At 44.1% G+C, this 25,313-nt stretch overlaps 4 protein-coding genes across 4 annotated transcripts; all 4 read right to left on the bottom strand.

Moving 5' to 3' along the window:
* Nucleotides 1-964: 964 nt before the first annotated feature.
* Nucleotides 965-1,953, bottom strand: H6S33_004489 (uncharacterized protein; the record flags this gene model as incomplete). Its single annotated transcript, XM_044835855.1, has 3 exons — nt 965-1,534; nt 1,602-1,734; nt 1,868-1,953. The coding sequence occupies 3 exons, from the start codon at nt 1,951-1,953 to the stop codon at nt 965-967; spliced, it is 789 nt and encodes a 262-aa protein (XP_044691227.1).
* Nucleotides 1,954-7,052: 5,099 nt separating this feature from the next.
* On the bottom strand, nt 7,053-7,991 carry H6S33_004488 (uncharacterized protein; the record flags this gene model as incomplete). Its single annotated transcript, XM_044835854.1, has 1 exon — nt 7,053-7,991. One exon carries the CDS (start codon nt 7,989-7,991, stop codon nt 7,053-7,055), a length of 939 nt encoding a protein of 312 aa, XP_044691226.1.
* A 2,651-nt stretch (nt 7,992-10,642) lies between these two features.
* Nucleotides 10,643-11,382, bottom strand: H6S33_004487 (uncharacterized protein; the record flags this gene model as incomplete). The annotated part of the gene is made up of 3 exons (XM_044835853.1): nt 10,643-10,845; nt 10,928-11,163; nt 11,228-11,382. 3 exons carry the CDS (start codon nt 11,380-11,382, stop codon nt 10,643-10,645), a joined length of 594 nt encoding a protein of 197 aa, XP_044691225.1.
* A 1,640-nt stretch (nt 11,383-13,022) lies between these two features.
* Nucleotides 13,023-13,926, bottom strand: H6S33_004486 (uncharacterized protein; the record flags this gene model as incomplete). Its single annotated transcript, XM_044835852.1, has 4 exons — nt 13,023-13,159; nt 13,273-13,428; nt 13,498-13,751; nt 13,811-13,926. The coding sequence occupies 4 exons, from the start codon at nt 13,924-13,926 to the stop codon at nt 13,023-13,025; spliced, it is 663 nt and encodes a 220-aa protein (XP_044691224.1).
* Between the last annotated feature and the right edge of the window lie 11,387 nt (nt 13,927-25,313).

Genomic DNA, 25,313 nt, shown 5'->3' with positions numbered 1-25,313 from the left:
ACTCTTCAGACGTCGACTAGAGTAGCTAGCTAGGTATATATGTGCAACCAACGAAAATACCACGAGAATCTCAATCACCTTATCTCCGCCCAGCCAGTAGTTAGTAGCAGATCATGTCCCGGATGGATCACCCCCACAAAGCTTCCAGAACTCTGAGCACTGTTCGCCATTATAAAAATAACACTGGAACCCCCATCCCTCCCCCCTAATTAGCCAGTAGCTACTTCTTATGTAGACCAGGTAATAGACTAGAGCTGACTAGACTAGCTAAGGCATGCATAACGAGCAGACCCGAAATGACAACCCACCCACACAAATTACCGCAACGACCGCACGCCACTACCGTTTACATCAAGACATGGTGAGCCCAGCCCAGCCCTACATACCCAAGATTAGAAGGCTTAATGTGTTGCCCACCACGTTGTAAATGTGCGGGAGATCCATACGGGTGATCGATCACTGGGCTCTGTGCGTGCAGAATGCCAAGAGATATTCAGGGGCAGAGGTCTCTCCTATGGGCCGAGTGAGACAGTGTCTAGTTCATTTTACGTGGTTTCGCTGCTGCCCATCTTTTTGACAGCTGGGCAGCAGTAACAGCAACAGCAGCAGATGCAGATGGCAGATGGCAGATGCACTTGAACTTGAACTTGGACCTGGACTTGAATTTGGACGCGACCTTGATTTTAAGGGCCCAAAAAATAAAAATAAAAATAAAAACTATCGACAAAGAAGTAAAAAGGTTTTGAAAGAGGGTATTTTGTGCTGAGCACCAAAAGAAGGAATAAAAAAAAGAATGGAAGGAAGGATCGAAGAGAAAGAAAGAAAGAATAAAAAAAGAAGAACACCAAGATATCCCAGCCCCATCTATGTAAATGCAAGTCTATATAAAAAAATAAACAAAGCCAAAAGACCTCTCAAACCCGGCTTGCGATCGGACTAGAGTAGTAAGTAGGCCAGAAGCAACTTAAACAACCGGAGCATCGACATCCTCCTCCTCCTCAGAAGCGCACTCCGGCCTCTTGACATACGCAATATCATCGAGCACAAAGGCCGCCGGGTTGCCCTCCCTCGTGCTGTTATCAAAGCTCTGCCACACCGCAACCGACACATCCACCAAGTCCGCAAAGTCGCCAATGTGCGCCAACTCAACCTTCTCTGCCGCCGCCGTAGCATTCAGAGCACCATTCTGCGTATGGAGATAGTACACATCGGTCGAAGTGTCCGCCCTCAGAACCTCAATCTCCACTAGCAGTGTCTGCGTCGTGTTGGCGGTTGTCGCCTCCTTGGCCGTGAAGGCAAAGAACGAAACAGACGTCAGGTCGAACGAGAACCCGCGGTCCTCGGAGCCGAAGGACACGAGCCCGTACGAGCGGGAGAGAATGGCGTTGGGGGCGCTGCCAATGCTGCGAAGCTCAGTGCTGTTGGCTGGGTATGAGATGTTCGAGAAGTATTGCCAGCCGTCGGAGCCAGCGAATTTGAAGTCCTGGTACTCGAGTGGGAGGGCGGAGATGCCGTCGGTTTTGAGGTCATCGAACTGGTGGAGTATGTTAGTATGGGTTGGGTTATAGGTGGTGAAGTGAATATCGAGAAAAGGAACTTACGTTCATCACGCCGGCCTCGCCGGTGGGGCAGGGGACACTACGGGTGCTAGTCGCTGTGGTAATGGAGATGGAGGTCACGGTGGTTCTTACGGTGGTTGTGATGGTTGTCGTGACGTCGGTGGAGGTTGGCACTCTATGGTTGTATCGTTAGATTAATTAATCGAACCAATATAATATGATCAGAGGCAGGGAACCTGCGGCAATGGGGCAATGGGGCAATGGGGCAATGGGTAATGGGTAATGGGTAATGGCAAGGATTTACTTACGGGTGATAGTCAGATGTAGCCAGGGCACCACCAATCAACATGGCAGTTGAAGCCGCCAGGAGCTGTGTGTAGTATGAGAAAAGCATTTTGTTAAGGATAACTGGCGGAGAATTGAAGATGATTGTAAGGAGTGTGAGGCTTTGTTAGCTAGCGAGAGATACCAGTTTGATAGCTTGAAGCGAGAAAGGGGTGAGGGATTGGGAGGATATTCGTTCTTATATATTCCGCCCTTCCAGCTGATCGTCCTCATGTTCGGTACCGGACTTGTCTAACTCGTCTACAAACCTGAAATTGTATCTGGCAGCGCAATGCAGCTGGTACCATGGCCAAGGGAAGGTGCCCGCACCACGTATTACCCCATGGGTTCACTTCAAGCACCCGGCCTTCCAGACAGACCCAAATGCTTCTCGACCTACACATGTGTACATGTGTGTACCTACATGTACCTGGAAAAACTAAACAAGCTGACTGCTTCACTTCCCGTGCCAGGCCATGCAGCTAGGAAATGCCGCGTTTTCTCTTTTCTCTGCGCAGATACGAGGATTCCCTTGCCACGTTATTAACCTTCCGATTGCCTGCCTTGGCTTGGATATAGTTGAATTTCCGCATCCATACGCCGAGGACCTGTTTCTGGCTGGATTCCAATATACATACTTACATGCTTACAGGACCGTATGTAGTATGTGTTCAGGCGTGTGTACGTTCTTCTGCTTTGACTCCACTGGGCGGTATGTATGATTGATCTCCAATGGGCAATTCTGACTGCGCCGGCCGCGGGGAGGGGAAATTGGGGAAATGAAGAGGAAATGTAAATCAATTATTCTATTCTCAGGCCCATATCCCGCGGCTTTCTTTGTCAGGTCGTAAGTTGTGATTCAGTTTGAAGTGATTGAAATTGCGATGCGCAAACAGGTGGAAACACCGACCCAGAGCCAGAGCAGCATGGACAGTGCCTGATCGTGAGATGGTAAGTACAAGTAGGCGCCATATACATTCATATAATGCACGATATACATAATATGAATGTATCTCGCCATCATCACCACCCTTTCTCATCCAAAGTGCCGACAGACGGAATTTTTTTTGTTCTCTCCTCGCGATCCCACTGGGCGCTCGGAGAGAGAGAAGAGGGGACGTGCTGCAATTGTCTTACAATTGAACCGACGCACCCTACCAAGGTTTTTTTCTCGAAGGCGTGGACATCTCCTACTCGTTACTCGTTACGGATCCCGTTCCTGCACTGGCATGCACGTAAAGTCGTACCTGAGCTGAGGCTGGAACAAGAAAAGCAAACGTGCAGGAGCACATGTGGCGTTGCTCTACTCTTTACATAGATGGCGTCAGATGGGGGGCTTGCATCCGATGGATGGATGGATGGATGGATTGTGCCTGCAGGTTTTTTTTTTTTTTTCGGTGCCTGCGTAGAAAGCAGGTACTTATGCAGTTCAGCCCTCAGGTACAAGAGTACGTGCCGGTTGCGATCTCAATGGAGACGGACGGATACGAGCGATAAGCTTAAGGAGAGCTCAACTGCAATTTGCAATGCATGTAGGAATCTTGATAGTGATTGTTTTATCGATAGCGACACCAGAGAGCTCAGTATATACCATGTAGGTACTCTACTCTGAATATTTTAGGTGCTTTGTCTGGCTAGAGTAGAGCGCTCATGTCCAGTATGTACTGGTACCACGGCAGGGTATGTTTTGTTGTAGCAACCTACTTTGGTACTAGTGCCCATTCAACAGTAGTTAGCGCAGGCAGCAGATCCTACCAACCAGCACTCAGATCAACATGTGCAGGGAAACGTTTTTCGATGTTTGCATAAGTCGCGCTCTTGGTACGTGCAAGGAAGGCTCTTTTCCACAAGGTATGCGTTCTGTATACAAGGGTGATGTAAAACTTATCTCATAGGCGGACGAACCGAGGATGTGAAATACTCTAGAGTAGGGGACGTTGCAGGCTCTTCTCATCTTGGGGCCGGCCGTACGTACGTGCACCTAATCGTAAATGGGTGTTTCGCTTTCGTGATTTTGTTCGCTCAGTTGCAATGGGCTCGGCTAGGTGTGCGGGTAGCTGGGGTACGTACACTGAGGCGTGTATGGTCTTTTGAAACACATGTAGGTAACCAACTAATGACCGATGATAAAGAGCTGGGGAGAGAGCCAGAGACGAAGGATTCTCCCCTCTAATATATATAGCAGCCAGCCACAATATTTACACCTCTCATCAAATGGATCTCTCTGTACTATAACTGTAATTCGGAGTAGAGACAGAAGAGATCGAGACTGCAGGAGTAGAAGGAAGAAGCTCCAACAAGGACAACTAACTTTTCAATTGACACAGTAATAAGATCTAGAACAGGTAGTAAAGAGCGCAGAAAACAACAACCACATTACACCCTTCAATACAACAGCCCGGCATCCTGCATCCCAAAATCCAAAGCGCCCGCCGCCCATACTCACCCGCCGCACATGTAGCACAACTCACGGTCACGCCGGGCCGAACCCCACGATTAGAACTTCTCGCTCGAGCCTTTATGCAAAGGCGTGCAGAGTCTCATAAAGCCGGACCTGGTTCATGAATCCGTGGACGGGGTTCCGGTGGTCGGTACGGTTATACCATCGCAAGCTCTGGTCATACAGGAGTGCCTCGCTGGGGTGATAGGTAGATGTTTCTACTGGGATGTGTGAAGGAAGGCCGGTGGGATTTAATGCTGGCGTATGGATTATATAAACGGAAGACGTTTATGCGCGTGGTGGAGGGCATCAGCAGCCAATGAAAGGAATAAATATTTAAGACTCCAAAGAGCCAATCACAAGAGAGCAACTAGACGGCAGGATCTAGGAGAAGAACAAAAAAAAGAAGCAAGGCAGGGCACTAACCAATCGAACATACAAATAAAACATGAAGTCAACATCGGAAGGCTACAAGTGCCTAGGGCTAAGTATTGCCTGTAATACTGTCGATCTACTTTCACCAGGGTACAAATTTGCTTGTGTTAGTAACACAATTCGTATGTGTCGTGTTATGGTGTTAGTAACACAACCAAAATGTGCTAATAATAATGCATTAAAACACCGGGGTTTTGTGCAATTGCGTGCTGTGTCGAAAATGTGCCAATGTGTCGAAAATGTGCTGGAACTGTGCTGGAACTGTGCTGGAACTGTGTCTATAGCACTATTTCGATGTGTCAAAAATGTGTCAAAAATGTGTAGAAAAACACAATTCTTGTGTGTTGGAATTGTGTTCTTGACACATGTAAACTGTGGTTATACTGTGTTTTTGACACTATAGACTTGTGTTACTGGCATAAAACCGAATATAAAAGTAAAAATGACTTTGGACAAAATTGAACATCCGACCTTATTGGGGTGAGTATACTACTAGGTGTGAATTAACAATTTGAGCTATAGAACAATTTACATATCATCCTAAGTAATTGAGCTTTAGAAACCCGTCAGATAAGATAAAAATAATAAACAAAAATAATAAAAATAATAAATAAATATAAATAAAAATCGATTTTTAAAAAAGAGGTTTATTGAAATATTGCGAACACAATAGAATTGTGTAACTGATTGACAAAAATCTCAAAATTTCTAAGTCAGAGATTTACACATTTTCATTGTGTTTCGAAATTTCTACACACTTTTTATGTGTTATTAACACAATTGGACTCCATAAAAAGGCGATTTACACAATTAATGAAGACTTCACAGCTAATTTGTGTTACTTACACAATCTGCACCAAAATTTTGTACCACGGTGCTTTTCTTCTCCTCGTTTCCACGCATGATAAAAAGATAATGATATTTAGGCTAAGTGTGCTCTTAATGGATTTTATCTTGCAATTGGATATAGAGCTGATCGATATATTATTTTTTTATTGGCATACCTTATGCTGGAGCGAGTGATCGCTTATGATTAAAATTACTTCGTCGCGATCGTCGTTGAAGAACAAGAATGCATATGCCGAGGGTCAAAACCAAAGGGTTCTCAAAAGTATATCTTTATAGCTATTACGTAATGAATTTGTTATAACTTAGAGGGTTTGGGGCTATTATCAACCACCCCAAAGCACACGGTCGAATTACAGCTGTTTTCATAATACTAGGCCCAGCCAAACAACATAGCACATAGAGCGGTACTTCTAGCAAAGTTATATGTAAGCAAGGCTACGGTTAAAGTGATTAGTACTGGTGGCCGGTTACGTTTCTTTTTGGAAAGCTGCACTCTCAGTGGTCGAGCCAACTGAATGTTACGGGGATTGAGGTTCAGCACCAATCTGACCAATCCGGAGGAAAACATTCCTGGTCCAATTAAATTCGTTATTCCCGAGACCTTGCGGTATTGGGCATATATGCATAAAAGGCACTTCCGAGATGTACCGATTGACCGAGTGATGGCTTGTGACGTAGATATGTTTAACTACGGTACTGTACATGTAGGTATATATAGATCTTCACATGTCCGGATCCTTGTACTAAAAAGTTCCTAGATCAAAACTTTTATGGTATTCAGATGTGGTATGAGATTGGCGGGTATAATTATTAATATTTGGTCATATATAGTTTGCGTTCTAGTGACATGGCCAGATCTAGACATGATCAGAGCACAATACGGAAATAACTATTGGAGAGATTTCGACACTTTATTTTCATTTAAATAGCCATGATACTGGATCCGAACCAGTTCAAACCATATATATCCAGTTATATAAAAGAAAAATATGTAATCGAGATTTGATAGATAAAAGACATTTTTTTGGTGGTCATTGACGGCCATATATGCATGAAATCAAAGAAAGACATGAAACATTGCGAGACATAAACATTGCAGAACGAAAAGAAAACGAGGGCAGTTTTAAGCTGTGCAGTTCGGTATAGGAAATAAAAACAAAGAGGGAAATTTTGCTATTTTTTAGATCGATATGCGAAAGAAAAAAAACGAGAGTAGTTTCACCATCTTGTAGGTTGGAAATATAGGAAAGACCAAAAGGAAAAGGTGAGAGTAGTTTCAAGCTTGTATAGGAAGAAGAAAAAGAACGCAAAAGCAAAATTCGCTCCACCACCTTCACAAAACATCCCCAAAATCCCCAAAATCCCCAACGCACTGAATCACTATCCGGCGGCCCTACATTTATACATTTAGCACATAAGCTAAATCTTCTCTCATGAAGGGCCTATCACCAATAATTTCGAATCAGGTCTTTAGGGCTGACTCCCGCGTTGGTGTCATTATGAAACTGGCCAATATTATCGGAGTTGTCCTCGGAGTAGAACGCGTTATCTGAATATGGTAGACCTTCGGAGGATCTAACTGGCACTGTAAAAATCTCGGTTCTGAGCCCATGTCCATGATACGTATTGTTGTAGATATTGTCTAGAGAAGTGTCCATAGGAATATCCGTATCAACAAGCGGTTTCTGTTCGACGGGACCATCCCATCGATCCATGTCCATAGAATAGGGAACTACAGAAGCTTGCTCTGTAACGTTATTCTCTGGGGAGGGTTCAACCACCGCGGAATCGATAGGTGCTTCAGGAAGATCATCAAAGTCATTCCACATATTTACATCATCGGGGACTGGTTTCTCAGAATTGTCACCCGGGGAAAGGTCAAAGTCACTGAAACCGGCGTCTTCAGGAGTAAGATCAGCGTATTTCCCTAGAGAAGGGTCAAAGTCACAGAAATCCATAGTTTCGGTAGTGGACGTAGTGCAATCCAATTCGCATACATCACCACCGGAGGCTGGGCTCTCAGGGAAACCGGTGGCTTCGATGGTAGGCTCGGTGTCCGATTCGAATTCACCATCGACCTCATTATCGTAATCATCGACATCATCATCAGAGGTGGAGGGTTCTTCAGGACAGTCTTCCAGGGAAGAGTCGGGGTCATAGAAACTGGCGGCTTCGGCGGTAGAATGGACAGGGTATTCCACCAGGGAGGCGCCGGTACTTGCGATGGAAATTCCATTAGGGCGAGCTAGCTCTGCATGCCCATTAACTATTGAGTGGCCATAGTTAAGGTTCATGTGCTGGTGGCCGACAGTACTGAGACTCGGTTCGTTGGGGTGATCATATTCTGAAGTACGTCCGGTTTCCGGAGAAGAGATAATGCTCATGTTGCCAGTGCTGTCGTGTGTTTCTGCGCAGTTTTGCGGGTCTATATGTAGTTTTAATTAATTGATCAACAAATCCTTAGTTGAAGGGTGTGAACAAGATATTGACAGTTATGGCAGCTTACCTTGATAATCATATATAGGTTTCCCGTTTTTAAACAAAAGATTATTCCAATCTTGAAATTTGCAGGCATTAAATTTACTCGCCAGCTCAATGACATATTGCGGGACCGGTGCTTCTGGTTTGGCTCTAGATCTTTCGCATGCACGTTCTAATTTTGTGTGCCTGTCTCTCTCGAACTTATTCCCAAACCGCTTGAAACATTGACTGCAATACAAGTGCTTGAGATGTTCTCTCCTTATGTGCCGACTTAATTCATGTAGACAGTCAGTAACACGGACCCAATAATATGTTATATTACATGGAGAAAATACCGTAAAAGCTTCGGACTCTTCCGAATGTTTTTGCATTTGTAGTTCGGATCTTGAGATTTCTCACCGTACACGCAAGGGTAAGTAAGAACAGCCATTGATTACCTTTCTAGATTCATTAGTAGAGTAAAAACTACTGAATAAAAACTACTCAATTGATCAAAGGCATACTTGTATAAAAATGAGTCCAAGTATATTGATATTGAAAAGAAGATTGACCGAAAAACTGAGAGAAAGAGGAAAAAGAAGATGATTGATGAGAGGAATCACACTTGGGGAGCTCCTTAAGAGCCTTATTAAAGACATTAGGCCGGCGTTCTCATCTACTCATGACAAGGTAACATCTGAAATACCTCTAGTATGGTAGTACCTAGCTGGAGATTTGAAACATTTGAAAATAATAGCATGCATTCCGCGAACCTACGATCGATTGTGAACGTGATCAATTGGGCGTACTGAACCCAATTTGACTAGTCATAATGTGCGTACCTGAGAGCTCTGCTAGCTGCTAATTATAATCTTTAATGAGCGTACCTACTATAGCTCTGTTCTCAATTGTTTCTAGATTAACTGGATCCATGGAACTAGTACTTACGCGCGCTGAAGCTAAGTTGTATACTGTCTCTCGATCTCGTGTGTAGCAATATTGATTGACCTTACCAGTTGGATACGGGGGGAAATCTACTACTAGTAGGTCCTGAGGAATATTGGTCATATGGATCTCACATAAAACGCAAAGGATAATAGGTCAATGGGAATTTCAACCTTCATCCTCCACTATAATTTTGGTACCCGCGACGTGACCAACGTTCTTCCGGACGCTGTACTTAGTGCTTACAATAACCAAAGCTGGTTTTCAAGCGTAGAAAAAGACTTGATTGTATCATGTACATATTTCCTTTAATTTGTTAGATCTATAGAGCCGATCAGATTCTTTCCCAATCACAATCCTATTAATTAACTATCAATCAATCAATCAATCCAATCACAGCCCTTCCATAAGTACGCACGAGTGATTAACCATATGCATGACCCAGACTATGTAAATATATATGTGCGTGCCCCTATGCATGAAGGACCGGACGCCAGTGGGCTTCCACACGCTAAAAATACATACCAAAAATTATTCAATCGGCCAATGACCAAGCTAGCCCATGCTGGTGGCGCCGGTTTCCAATATAATCATATGCATATATATAATCAACAATTAAGCGCGGCCATTAGGGTGTAAGAAACGTTTTCTAATACAGATTGAATATGGTGTTTTTTTTTTTCTCTTTTTTTTCTATACGGATAGCCGAAAGTAGAAAACAATTTCTTTCTCCTATACACGAGGAACGCCAGAAAGCAACTAAAGAGAAAGACCACTCACCCGGGAAGAAAACACAGTATTACAGTCGAATCGCCATATAAGGGTACAAAAATGTCGCGAAGTCGTACCTTATAGGGTGTATACGTATACCCTTATAAGGCGATACCCTTATAAGAGGTACCCTTATAATTATAGGCCGATTCGACTGTAACGAATTAGCCCTATAGGGCCCGTTTGGGAGCAGTCCGAAACGGGGTTCTGTGACGTGAAACTCCGGTTTAGCGAAAACTCCGTTCTGGGTAATGTGGTTGTAATTGTGTTCGGCAATAACTTGATCTATGAAAACGGAGTTTTTAAATAAGCAACGTCTCGGACTTATTTTTTCTCACCACAACTATGTAGAGTACATGTATGCATGTACATGTAGGGTGCCAAAACCAACTCCAGCTCCCGCCTTTGCCATGGCTATCAACCCTCAGTTGTCAAACCCACAGAAATATAGTCTCCCAATTAAACAGTATATCTCCTTTAGACTCCGTGTTTTTACAAGCCGGCCAGCTAACCCTAACCCTAGGTTTATATCACTTGGCTTGGTGTTCATACCCCTAACCCTGATGATCCATTTGTCAAATTGCAAACTACGCGCTAAGTACATGTATGTATATATACTGTAGTACTGACATAAAGAAATAAATTAAGTAAACAACAGATAATTTTCAAACAAGCTTTACTCTCTACCACATTTTAGATCCTTTTCCCTCCTTAATTCAGATCCAGCTGGCCGACGTTATAATACCCCCGCTTTCTGGACCCATGGCCAGTGATCAACACGTACTAGATCATTCTCCTTCAATAATATTGCGGTGTTCGTTGTTCCGTTACGTCCTATTACTTTTGATAATCCGTAATATCAATATGCAATTGGGCTACTAATATCGTGATCCTCTGACTCCCACTGACCGTTGCGCCATACTGCAGTACCAGGCAATGGTAAACCTATGGCGCTTTCTTTAATGAAGTGATCTTCATCTTCGTCTTCGGCAGTCTTGATGGCGCTTTCTTCAATGGAGGGATCTTCATCTTCGTCTTCGTCTATCTTGATAGATTGAGGCTCTTTTTGAGGCGATATAAAAAGATCCCTAATTAGTATATTTATAGACGACGGAGTGTAGATAGCATATATATGACGACTAACCTTTCTGATAGTCGTACACCACCTCGCGGCCTTTGATCAAGATATCTTTGATTTCTTGAAAGTTTTTGCCTTTAAGACTTTTGTGCAGGTCGATGACTTTCTTTGGTACCTCCGGTTCTCTATAGCTATCCTTTCCCTTACAATTGTTTTTCACGTGTCTATTCATATCATACCCAAGGCGCAAACTGCATTTAGTACATCTCATTTGTTTGAGATGTAACCTTTGTATGTGCCGGCTATACGCGGGTTATCAGTTAGCAATTCCATTATAACTAAGGCCACTAGTGTATATGTACTCACATGAAAAGCTTGAGTGTGCTAAACCTTCCCTTAACGCAATCATTGTGAGGTTTCTCACCAATGCTCTGGTAGAAAATGAAAAGCGGGCAAATGTATGAGTGTGAGTTCGAAGCAGCAGATGTTCCAACACATGCAGGTTCCGAATTCATCGCCATTTCAATGAGCTAGGTTGACGGAACTTTTTGTAGGTAACGTCGGTTAATTTACGCTAGGCTTCCAGGGATAATTTTGCGTGGGGCTGTTTTTGGTACGATGTATATATATATATATACTGCTGTTACTCGATATGGTATGTGTATAAATTGAATTCAGGGTTGATATCGTTGTGATTAATGTGCACCCATATACCGCTAGAATATTACTAGAGGCTATCTCGAGAAGGTTCAATTGTGTGTCGTAAGCTGGCTAGTTATTGTTTTATAATATGAATAATATAAGGCCGTGGATGTTTGTCGGTGATGATTCTGATTAATTAAGAACACCACAGAGACTAGGTATTATATACGTGTTTCGCGAACTCTACAGATATCGAAGCGTCCAGCTAGTTGTTCTTGAGATGTAGACCAGATCCCGCGTCCAGATCTCAGCGTACATTAAGAAGAATCAACGTCTGCGAGGGAAATTAAAAGTTGGTCTCAATCTTCAATAACCAACTTGAATTCATCTGCGTACCGGATTGCGCGATTGCCGGCACATGTAGCCCGTAAAGCCAGCTAGCTCGTGACTAAACTGAGTTCGTGAGCTATTACAACAATAAAGCAAGACTTATGTTAGCTGCAACTCGATCTTCTACATACAAGCTGTAACATGTAGTTCGGTAGGAATTGCGAGTGATATGAATACACTAGCTACATGTAGGTTGGAGACAAGCTGACCCAAACAAAACCTACCAATCTGTGCCGGCTATGGCCTATGGGACGCTAGCTCGTTTCAAAGATCCTATTCAGTAAACACATATGTATATGATAACATCCTAGTGCTATATATTAACATTAAGCTACGTAGTAGCCAATTGGTCAACTGCTAGGCCGCCCAACTAGCGCCAACCATTCTAATCAGTCAACATAGAGACATACCAAAATGACCACGAGAAACATTTTCTTTCAGTTGGGCCGTCAGGCCGGATATAGTTCGTGTAAACTAACTAAGAACGGAATTAAGTTGTGGTGGGTGAACGCTCACGATCGAGCGCTCAGAAAGAGATGATGTACTATCAGGATGGTACATGTCTTATATATCGGATTTTTGTACTAGCAGCAGACAATGCGTGGTACATGTCTAATATATCAGATTTTTTGTACATACTAGTAGTAGATGATGAGTGGATGTTCAATTCCTCAGTTCTTGATGTCATATTTTCTATGTTTAGTTAATTCCCACTAGTCATATATATTCGGCCTGACAGCCTAAGTACTAGGGGGGCATTTTTTTAGTTCAACGTACAGTGTTTGGTGAACAATCGAGTAACCAACTTGGAGTGCCAAAGATCAAGAATCCTCAAGTTGTCATCCTCGATCTATTCCTCGCCATCAAGCTTTACGGTCCCGAATGGCTAATGTCCTCACAAAGTTATATGCTCTGATATATATATATAGATATACGAACGATCATATGATTATAAGTGGCCGGCCAGATGTTTTGAAACCAGTAATAGTACTGCATAGATACATTGTAGGCTAGCTACATAGACTAAAACAAATGAAATACGTATCCCCATGCGCGGGTTAATGAAAACAACAAATTTGACAAAGGATCACGCACAAACAACTCCCCACCAAACTGATCAACAAAACTCTCACACATCAGAACATTCCACAAAAACGGGATAACAAAAAGCTGTGTTCCACTGTTCTGCAGTGTTAAAACCACCTCCGGACATGGATCCTAGTATTTGGTCCCAAGGCCCAGGCGACATAAAATTTTTGTATTGGTCTATAGTAACAAAGAATATCAATGATATTAGTTATGGTTATGGATCCTGAAGAGGGTAATTGATTGAATAGGCCGGCAATTAAGGGTTAAAAATAACGATAAATCAAACTCACCTTCGAGTTCCGCCTCATAATTGGATAATTCCGGTGTAGGGCTAAAGTCCACGGAATCCGCCAATCTTTCATTTTGCATCTCGGAGTCTTCTACTTCATGATCGCCGTCCCTACTGCTGAGGTCGTCGTACTCCATCGAATCACCTAGGTCTTTGACTACGTCAATATATATCAATTTCATGACAGGTTAAAAGTTTAAACGGAAATAGGAAAGGCCTCGCTCACTGTCTATCTCCTCCTTACAGTCGTAACGTTTTTTACCATCCTTAAATAAAACCTCTCTGATCTGCTTCATGTTTGTACATTGATTGATACTCTCGGCGAAACTCATAGCATGTTTTGTAACCTCTTTGAACTGTCGCGGTGGTTTTCCTTCGCAGAGTTTCTTATAATGACGATTGAGTTCATAGCGTTTACCGAAGAACAAGCCACATGTTCCGCATTGCAGAGGCTTGATATGCATTCGCTTCAAATGGTTTCTATAGAGATTGTGAGACAAGAGCTATTATCAAGCACCAATGGAATGATTCAATCTTACTTCTGGGTTTTCAGGCTGGCCGATATTAGTTTTTTGCAGAGAAGGCAGGGTTCTTTTTTGGTGTGCCCAGGTTTCACGCCGGCCTTCTCCATGCCATTGGAATCATCACAGCCCATAACGATTGATATTAATTGCGTGTTGGCTAAAGCTTGGTAATGACCGAGATATGGGATATCGATGTATGTAGCTATTAAAAATATATATTAGTTTAAAGAAGAAAAGAAAAAGAGAGGATATCAGACGGTCATGTAGGCTAGAACCATACCAGTAAATCACAGGAAGTGGTAGTGAAGGTCTATTCAAGTTTATCCTCTAGTCCGCATATGTATGAGGGGCCAGACAAGATAAGTGAAGGAACCATTTTGATTTATATTCTAATTCACTCCCTCCCATCTTAGTAGTATTGACATGGAAAATATTACAGGTCGAACACATGGGAAAAGAAAAAGAACTCAGCGTCCCCACAATTTGAACTTAGTTCCCCAAAGTAGTCGTTGTGAAACAACTTGCGAGTCGACTGAGCTCTCAGAATACCATTTCAGTCATACCCCAATCCTCGAACAAAATCAGTTAAAAGAAAAAAGAAAAAAAAAAAGGTGTTACCCCAAATAGTTGTAAATATTTTTTCGTCCTGAGCATGAGAGCTCCGGCTTTGGTTAACTGTACACACAGGAAGTACATTGTAATCACATGACGCTATCAAAGCACAGATAAGCGACAATTAACCGGCAAGATCAAAAATAAACCCAATTCAAATTTATGAGCAGAGATGCGATGTGGAGATCGTTTGGTTGCGTGGTCTCTAGTTCTGCGTCCCGTATCGTACATGTGTTTGTTTCATCACTACCGGGAGCTCTCATAAGTGAAGAAGCAGAACTGTAGAAGATTGTCTACTCGAGCGATTAAGTCAGGTGGATACATACACGCGCGCAGACTAGACTGAAAGTGTTGAAAACTTACTGCGTGCCAATTTGATTGACATGAAATATAATCTGCGTTTAATTCTAACTAGGTCACAACTTATCAGCTTGTGCTATATTGCGCCCTTTCTGCGTCCCTGTCTATAAATCGCACTTTGTGGATGATTAGTAAATATGTTCTGAGAGGCGCGTTTCCCTAGATATTCTTTAAGATAGCGATATGTATCCAGTAGGTATGTTTGGGGGCTCCTGAGCGTATTTTTTTAAGAAAGAATAACGATATGTATCCAGTAGGTATGGCCGGGGGTTCCTGAGCTGGAGTATGCCAAGAAACAGTTAGATTCGGGATTAAATATCGCATCTGTGACATCCTCAATCCCAATGTTCCCACAACTAACTGCCATCTACGAAATTCCAGAACCCAGAAACAGCACCCACCTTCCCCGTTTGTTCGTCTTTACCCCCTCCCCTCCCTCCCCTCCCTCCCCTCCCTCCCCAGCCTCCTGGGCAGCAGTTAGGCTGTCACCGCTCGCCCCCTGCTGCTGATTAACCTGCTCCGCGACATTCACCCTCAAAACCCCGCCCAAACAGCTCCCATCCACAGAACATCCAAATTACTTTGGGCTCTGTGGAGTGATAGAATAGGTAAAAACCGGTCGAATGAAAGAGAGATCATTAAAATAGGGCGCAGTTGTGGAAACTGATTAGCTTGGACGTCGCGTACTCCCCAACTCTACCCGGGGGTCAGCGTCTAGCGGCGCTTAAATACTCGCATTCGCGTCTAATAATTACCCACAACCCGTAACGACCGGTCAGTGTTAGGACCCAGTCGAGGACCCATGGATCGTAAAAGGTAATGACCTAGGTCATATCCTCTTCCGGGGTCGTATCATCAAGTTATGAACAATCTGAGAAACGTCTGTAATTTTTGCTACTAGAATAATGTTAGGCGAGAAGTTTCCCGAATAAACTCCACAGATTGGCAGTAGAGACCTCGATTAATCCATTCAAGCTTCAACGATAGAATTTTAATTTATATGAGTATAAAATGAATCTATTACACTATGAAATGGCCATACTTTGCGATTGGTGTAGGTGCTCTATGAGCGTAAAGGTGAAGTAGTTACTGCACGCTCCAAAGTTAGGGAAAATTAAAGATAGTAGAACGTTAATACCTAAAGAGCGGATTATGTATGATAACTCCCTTATCAAGATTAAGCCTAATATGTATGTATGTATGTAAGCCCCAGGATCCATTCGATAGTTTTGTCGAAAGGTTCAACATATTTGAAGCTACAATCACAGCGCTATCTGATATTTATAACACGAGAATATTGGACTTGATCCTCGAGCCTTATCGTCCATAACCATCCATGACTCCCGAGAAAAACCTCTCGGAGAATATTTGTGGGAATTGTGGGCCTGTAGATCCCATGAGATCATCAGATATATATTTACCCCGCCTGTATTTGAAACTCGTCAATATTCAATGCTTAATCGACGTCAGATCTTAGGGGTCCGATCTTATGAGAGTTTTGAATTTGTCATGTCCGCAACTGAGACTCGGTTAGAAGTGGTTCGTGAGAAGTGTCGCTTTGTGTACCTATAGCCTCCTGGAGACCTGACACATACGCGTACCTAAATAACTGCATCAGCCCATGGAATATTCAGCGAAATCGCTCGACCTACACGTAGTCATCGGCTGAGCTGAACGGCGACAATCATCATCCAAGGAGTACTGCCCATTCACTAATGTTTTCAATATCCATACTCAAAAAGCTCGGGACGAGATCTCGAGAGTCAATCAGCTGTAGGATCGTGGGGTTTTCTTGTATTGCCGTGTGGAGCAGTCGATGTTTTTGGCTGAGTAAAGGGAGCTCGAGACATCCTGGCTAGCTGAGGTCATGTCATTCATTATAGATTAACTTTATTGTGATGCTTACATGTAATTTTGAAGGGAGACCGGGTTTGTCAATGACGTTAACGATAGCGCTAGTTGCCATGCATCCAATTAACACGTAGACACCAACGCATTGATGAAATATGATTTGCGGGGCCGCGTTTGAAGCATGGTTCAAATTACATGTTTATATCTCAGCTTTCTAGTAAATACATGTATTGGTCCGACTGTTGGTTTAGGTGCACGTATGTAGAGGTCGAGTAGAGTATTTGCATGTATCTACATGCACATGGGCTAAAGGGTACCGGGATATGTGTACTACATTGTAGTGCGTATAGATACATGTATATCCATAAAAGCCACCCAAAAGACCAGATCTAACCTCCCAAAGCTGGTAGATGTATAGAGCTAGCATCGTCTCGAGCTCATAACCCTATCGCCGTACGAATCCAGCAGGGTCTAGCTAGGTACTGGTAATCCTCCTCGATGATCTAGCTATTTTTATTAAAAAATTGCATGTAGTCGGCCAGATAACAGGTTGAATTCACGTCAATTGTTTATAAAACCTTCAATTGGATCCTTACTCACTACAATACTTTCACAAAACACCTTGCAACGCTTTAATTAGTCTCGATGTTTGTTGTAAGCTTTACAACCCAATAGGTTTGGGACTTGCCCTGCCCTGCGCATGCGTCACCACGCACACACAGCCCTATGCAGGAACACTGAACTCTAGAGTAATGCGAGTGCACAAACCCGGGAGTATGGCCCTGCCATCTTACCCTACCGGCCGGGAATTAATTCTCCAAAGGGAAACTTGTACGACATTAATTATCAACTGTATGAAGGTACATAGCTGCAGAATCACCTGCAGAACGCGTATGTGTATTCCCCAAACCTTAGAAAGGGTTTGAATCACTGTTATGTATAAGCACGCATTTTCATGAGATGATGCACAGCTCGCCTATTCATCACCTAGTTGGCCAAATTATGGCCATAAACCGTCACCCCGGGATGAGCCGCCCAATTGCCAAATTGCAAATTGAACGTAGAGAATTAACAAAGACTGGGCAGCAGATTAACCAAACAACAAGAGGCAAGAGGAAACATAGTATAAAGATTACTCTTATGCAGAATAGCTTGTAGAATTGTTAAAATAACCTCGTCTGACCTGCAGTTACTAATTTCGAATTTCGCACATCGCCTTGTTGATCCCGGCCCCGGACCCTAGTTGTACCTTCTAGAGTTCTACTTCATTGCCCGAGAAACCTAACCTTATCTCATCGGGGAGGAAAAACATTATTCCTTCGCGATCGGTACTAGGTATATATATATATCGATATCAACAGCGCCGATAACCGCGCGGGATCAACAACGTCTATATTATTATGTAATATACCTAGCTACGGACCGATATAAAATTCCACATTCCCATCCCCACCTCTCCAGACGCGGTATAAACTGCGCGTGTTGAATACGTATACCCTTTGCCGCGAGCGAGGTCCGACCAAGTCACGTTTGCACCATTACTGAAATTTCCAGGTCTCGTGGGCACGTTAACGGATTTGCGGGTGAATAGCGCAGGTGAATTCATGAGGTTAGGTAACTGGCAATCAGGAAGTGAGGTTAGGTAACTGGCAATCAGGAAGTGAGGTCAGGGTCCTCCCAAGTTTCGACGAGTCGATCGACAGGGTTGGGTCAAGGACACGCACGGACTACCGTGCGAAGCTCAATATATTTCTCAGCCTTCTTTGGTTCAATAACCCCCATATCATGCTAACTCCTGATACGGCATGACCACGACGCTTCAAGTGAGACTTGCCCTTCTGTAATTCTGTGAGGTACTTTGATCGACAGCTCCGTGATTCAAACGATTGGTCCCCGAGCCACGTGGTAGTTAACTTTCAATCCGCCGAGAAATATATTAATGCGAACCAGTTTGGCAGCTATCACCAGCTTATCGGTAGTTACTCCTAGGAACTCCTCGTATTGACTCGGCAGCTCCAGAGTATGTAATAGTAGTTCTCCGCGAGTGAAGCGATCGATCGTGAGAGTAGAAGAGGACGCCCGCTTATTCTCTACCAATTGGTTGTTCGTATTAGTTTAACTGAGCGCCCAGAGCTCACGTACATGTATCTATTGCATCATGATCAATCGATCATGGGAGCTCACACGGAGACTAGTTGGCCGGGTTTACAATATCGAACGATAAAAATGCTTATCTCTCGTTATTTTAGAATGAATGAGGCAGGCGGGTGTTCCTGCATCGGCTCATTCGCATCAGCGTACAAAGGCTAGTTGCTGAGTTCCCAAGGGTACAAACACGCGCAGGTACTCTGTGTCACCCTGCACCCCGCAAACGGGACGCCTGTACTCTGCGTGCCGCCAATAACAACGTCCATAATGACTATCGAAATCGAAACAGCAGTCGCTCAACAACTTCACTCAACGACGCTGATTAGATGCATGCGAGGTATTCGGCGTCCCCTGCAATTTGTAACTTAATGATTCTTGACGAGAGCTCAAGTCTCTTCACCGATCAATGATCCACGCCGGTTCAAAACGCACAAATCGTATGGCAGCTATCAATATCGCTAACTGATCTGCTGTGTGTGTGAGGGGTGTGGGGGTTGTTCTAGGCGTACCTCACCGCCAACCTATCTGATATGGAATACTTGAGAGTAGTACTCGCTATCCTCTCCCCGCCGCGCGGCGTGTCGGCGTTAGGTTTTCTAAAGCAATCAAAAGTTTCGATGTGGTTGCGGGAGAGAGATGCTGTTGATGGACACAGGCACGCAGGCTGAACGCGCACCTAAACCCTGCAATTAACCGAACTGATTTCACTCGTGCTCAGTCTGCCGGAAAGCTCCACAGTATCAATGCACGCGCACGCAATCAGTTGCGCTAGGCGACTGATTACTACCAGTGTCGTCAATAATCCCATGTCTCTCTCTCTCTCTCTCTCTCTCTCATCCCACTACAGGGACAAATAGAAAACGAATCAGTAGTGTAGAATTGGAAAGGGGGGGGGGGAGGGCATGCCTACGTACTGCAAATCAATATGCAAGTTAACTATATGTACATGTATGTATTAGTAGCGTTCATAAGTTGACATCGCGAAACTCCAACATTGATTAGTTTAGTCAAATCAAAACCTGTTGCGGGATTTAGTTGAAAAAAGGTTTTTTCCTTTCTCCCAAGACCATCTGCGTGTTGAGTTCACTGAGCAAAGAAGGATTGTTGCTTTGATCGCTTTGCAATCCTACAAAACATCATGTATTGAACTTACAATTGTGCTTGTACTAGCCTACTCGGCGAGCCTAACAAGTGGAGCGTGACACAGGATCGAGGTAATACACGCTTAGTAGGAGGTGGTACATGGAATGAAGATCAACTGAGAACTCCCATGACCCTTCACGCCTTATTCCTCGGGAAAGACACCGGAATGATTAGGACTGAAGCGAGACTGAAGCGAGTGAGTGTTCCCCCCGTTTCTACCCCTCCTTCGCGCCCAACCAGTGTGTTACCCAGGCCTCCTTCGTATCGATGCCATTGCAACTCGATGCAAACGTTCCTCTCCAGCGTTCATCCGGCGCATCGATCGACCTTTCTGGGAAGAGCAGAGATAGAGTCATGACAACCATATCATCACGAGTACCTTTGGTTTGACGTTCTTAATTTGGCATCGATGATCGATTAACAAAAGTTGAGTGTTTCAATCGAACCAACTATCCCTATGTGGTACCTACAACTAACATGTTAGTTACCAAGTAAATGTAGGGTACGCAGAGAATAAGAAATGAAAATCAAATGTGATTATACCTATCTAAGTAGGCGTCGTGGATTTTTTATTTCCTTGGTGCTTAAACCAGCTCAATCCCCCCGGCTTTTCGATGGTAAGGCCCAGACCTAAATGGCAGATGTCCATCTTTCTCGGTCGCCCGAGCTAGCCCATTCCCGAGCCGGCCTGGGAAAGAAATAGGACCGGCCCGAAAATCTAGGTGGAGGCCGAGATACATCCCACCCTGAGCTCATGAGGCCGATTATCTTAACCCTATACACAAATTCCCATCTTAGATGTGTATTACCACCAGGTTAATTCAATCCATCGTACATATCTCGACCGAAACTGTTGGAGCTCGCCTTTTGATCAAGGTCGGTCATGGACTGTTAATGACTTTGTCAATGAGCTATTCTGAACTGGCAACTGAGGTTTTATATCGTTGCTAGAACTAGCGGGGCGGCTGCGGGGTATTCAGAAGAGGGCCACCGGCCGCAGGGGTCCCCCCGGTAACTTTACTATTCCCTCATAATTTCTCTAGCATTCGGGAAATATCGGCCAAATTTCAGAAGCATAGCTTGAAGTTGTGGGGTCAAGGTTGCACTTGAAGCTGCTCTGAAGGTTTCTTTGGGTGCAGGCCATCGATTCATGTGGTTAGAACCCGCCAATGAGATGCCAATGTCACCAATCTCTTGGTTTATATGTTTACTAACCCCATGTGTTTAGAATTGAACGAGTGGTTTTCCAATGAGAACCTGGCTGCTTCTACGTACCTTCTTTTTTTAGGGCCTGCGGCTTATCAGGTGGAATTCTTGCGGGGGTCGGGGAGTTAATTGATAATTATAAAAACCTGTGAGAAATACTTCGGTTACTCAATTAATGGACCCACTTTTGCAACAATTTAACTAGAAGCTGCAGGTACCATACTCTTTCTATATTCTTACTTACTGTTAAATCGCAACTTTAATTTATACACTTTTGTATTGCTTTACTGTTGATGTTTCTGAAATGGGGGCTGTGTGAAACAAAACAGGCAAAAAAAAGCTTATCTCAATTAACAACAAACGGAGCTGCGCCAGCGCCAACACGTGTTTGACCTGACACACGCATAAGAACTTTAATCCAACGTCTGATAAATGAACACAAGCATTCCTGTCGGTGTTGTCCGGCGCGGCGCCTCACTGCGCAATTAACTTTCCCGGGGGGGATTCCGCGTTACCGCCGGCCACAGAGTGTTCCACGGCCGACTGGAGGGGAACGTTTGTAGCTCTAGCTATTCAGCCGTGCGAAAATTGGTTTGTCGATTGGTTCGGGTTGGATTGAGTCGTCTTGGATCCGGGACGAGGAACAGGAGGAGGAGGAGGAGGAGGAGGAGGAGGAGGAGGAGGAGGAGGAGGAGGAGGAGGGGAGGAGGGGAGGAGGAGGAGGGGAGGAGGGGAGGAGGAGGAGGAGTTGTACTCTAAGGAGAGAGGGGATAGGCTACCTACCTGAACTGCATATACTTATCCATGCTGAACTCGTTTCGTACGTTTGTTGTGTTTAAGAGAGGAAAGGAAAGAAGGGAGGGAAAGGAAATGAGACTTATGGATGTATCGTGAGATTGACACGCGTCTAGATCCAATTAACGGCATCCGACATACAGTAAGACAATACCTTTATATTTTATGAAAGGAAGCTTTTCGTAACCCCCCCCCCCCCCCCCCTTTTTTTTCTTTTTCTAGAGAAAGATTATTAGCTATGACTCCATCTGAGTATAAAGAGTTCAAAATCATTCGCCTAGTTCGTAAACAGCAATTCAGTATATAGCAGTACATACCAAAGAAAAGATAGAAAAAGGGATATGTTCATGACGTACATAGTACTATTGCAATAAAAATATCATATCACAAGGCCTTAGGATAAATACATGTAAGTACACAAAAAATCAAGGTTAAGCAGGAAAATCATTTTGTACCTTTATGAAAGATAACCGATGCATTTCCACGCCCATGCCGATCGGGTAGTAAATAAGAGCACAGATCAATTACATAGTACCCTCTAAAATACTTGTAGCTATAGGTATATAGCTCTAGATCTAGCTATAAAAACATTAACATCCCGCGGAAGTGATCAATTAAGTACTCCAGCTGCAGCCCCCAATTATACGTATATGTATAGATATATGCCGAAGTCTCACGGCACATCAGATAATTATAAGGCCTAGGATCATATTCAACTAGAGTATACATACACGTACATGTACATGTACATACACCTTTACGTCCCCTCCCGCCCGACACATTCTTCTCCCGAGCCCATTTCTAACACTTTCCCATTATCTTCGATCCCTTTACATCCCTTTAATCCACAGGTCTTTGGTACGTGTACTCATCTAGTCTTAAGCTCTAACTGGAGCGCTTACGTTCACTTATTCTTTTTGTTAAAGAAAACAACAAGGAAAAAACATGCAAGATATGCTAGAACTAGCGAGGTTATGATCAGATATAGGATTGGCAGGATTAGGTTTAACATTTCCTTTCCAATTCTAATTTCATCAGGATACGTCCCTTGGCCACACACCTCCCTCTTAGTATTCTTTTCCTCAACAAAAAGTCGAGTGGACTTAATTAAACGCTCTACTAGTGATGGGCACGATAGTACGAGCCAAGCGGGCTTCGAGCCTGGGAATGTATTGCTAGTGATTGAAGAACGCTATATATAGCTGGGTGATCTATGCAAAAAAGTATATCCTCTGGTGTTCATCCTAATTATAATAGATATTTTATATACCGACTTACTGGGGGTGTTTTAGATGTAATCATGATCATGAGAGCCCGAGTCTAGGCTCGAGCCTTTACCTCCACAATTCGAGCCAACATACGAAAGATACACTTGTGACAGGGCTACTTATAGCTATGCTACGTACAGGTCACAGCAATACGCGTACACAACTTTACCAAAATAATCGACTAATAACTCACGACTCAGCATCCAAGCTAGCCACTCGAGTACTACCTAATCTGGCGCAACATGGTGATCTTCAATTATCTATATTAATTGAAGACAGATCGTCGATCCTATTCAGATACACCCCACCTCAGGGCATCGACCCTGCATGTAAGCTCCCGCTCCCGGTGATCATGAGCTGATCAGATCTACTCATCTTAGACCCAACACCCGCCTATCTTAACCCGACACCCGCCTGCGCGTAGAATTTCCCAAGATACTAGGAACATGAAGGATCGGTGGGCCAGAATTCACGCATGAGGCCATATGCTGTTCTAATACTCGGGCCTGTGGTCGCCGTGGCAAAGCTTCCCCAGCTCTGAGTTCGATAGCTGACGATCACACAACCCGAGATCGAATCTCAACTACGTACACGTGGTATAGATTACAACCCGAAGGTAAGTACCCACGTCTCTCGCCCGCCCCTGCAGCTGCTGCTCTAGCCCACATACCAGAGGAGTCACCGACAGCAACGGTTTGTCGTTGCAATTGTTGTCAACGACCCGCGGCTGCTAATCATGGACCATCACTCGATCCCGCCAACGACACGACGTCCACTATAACCAGATCTCCGAATTTAGCTAAATACAGGTTATATAGCGTCCACGATGTGGGAGTATCTGTTGTCTTCCCCTTATTTTATCGACACATCGGTAGTGGATGTTGGAGCCTGGCAACCAGTGGTGTTCCCCCAGCATACTCTACGGAGATAGATCCCCGATCCACATTCCGTTAACAGACAGAACAGCCAGAGACAAGAAATACACAGGCTCGCTCCATGTAGAAGCACGCCGGGGTGGGAGTTTTTATCCCTCAATAAGCGGGGATAGGTGGCTGAGGTATGGTTGGAGAGAAGGATGGTTGGAACTTTGTCTAGCGGACAAGCAGTATGATTGAAGTGAGCTACATGTATGTGTACGTGCATATAGCTAGCTAGCTAGTCCCTCCTCTATACATGTATGTTCCTACCAGGCGCCGGCCAGAAAATAGTGATGCACACAACACAAAACAAGACGAGACTTCCATTGATCTCATCTCGCCCTGCATCTGGGAAGAGCGGGTCCTGTGGTTAAAGGGACCTAGGGTAGGTATTGCGCAAAGTCTTGAGACCGCCACTCGAGCACTAGAGGCCTTGTAGTATATCAGATTAAAACCAGAATTGGGGTTAGGGTTTGAATGAATTCTTGAATTTATACACGTATTGATCTACGTATCAGACCCTCCGCCTGGAAAATGCTCCATTTTTCAACGTTTTACGATGTTTCGAGACGTCTCGAGACTGCCTTGATTGGTCTCGAGACTAATTGTCTTGCCCACTTACAGGTCTTGTCTTCTCTCATATCGTCTAAGAAAACAAAGTCTCGAGACTTTTTGTCTCGTGTGCATCACTACCAGACAAGCCCGTAATACTGTTCAAAGCCGTTATGACTAGTTTATCATCCGAGTTTTTCTTTATTCCTTGGTGCTAATCATGAAGCAGCTGCTCACACGTACCGTTTATAGATTCTATCAATCTCAATTAAATTGCTCATATTTATCTTAGCTATAGTCGAAACGGGGAATCTCGAGCCCCGCGATATATATATCAAACTTACCCGACCACAGCCACGAAACCAACCTGCCCTGCCCGACACGACAACATTCCACCCACCCGCCTTCTCTGCTTAATTCCTGAGACCAAATGGAAGCTGAATAACTCCGCCTTTGAATTCAGCTGACGGGCAATGGCAAGTATAGGAGGGATATTACCAATCCGCAACGACGTCCTCTAACCTGTCAGCTTATCTTCCCACGTGCACTGCGGTTACGAAGGGCCGTCTCCATAACTTTCCGCGGGGAGGTAAATTAACGCTGCAGTGGACCAAGGTCGCCACCATTGTTACCACGTCCTGCACCTAGGCTTGACCTGCATATGTG

This window comes from Morchella sextelata, assembly GCF_020137385.1.
Source record: "Morchella sextelata strain SCLS chromosome Unknown scls_17, whole genome shotgun sequence".
NCBI classification, from domain to species: Eukaryota; Fungi; Ascomycota; class Pezizomycetes; order Pezizales; family Morchellaceae; genus Morchella; species Morchella sextelata.
Note: the sequence above shows the minus strand (reverse complement) of the source record. Positions and strands in the feature narration are given on the sequence as shown.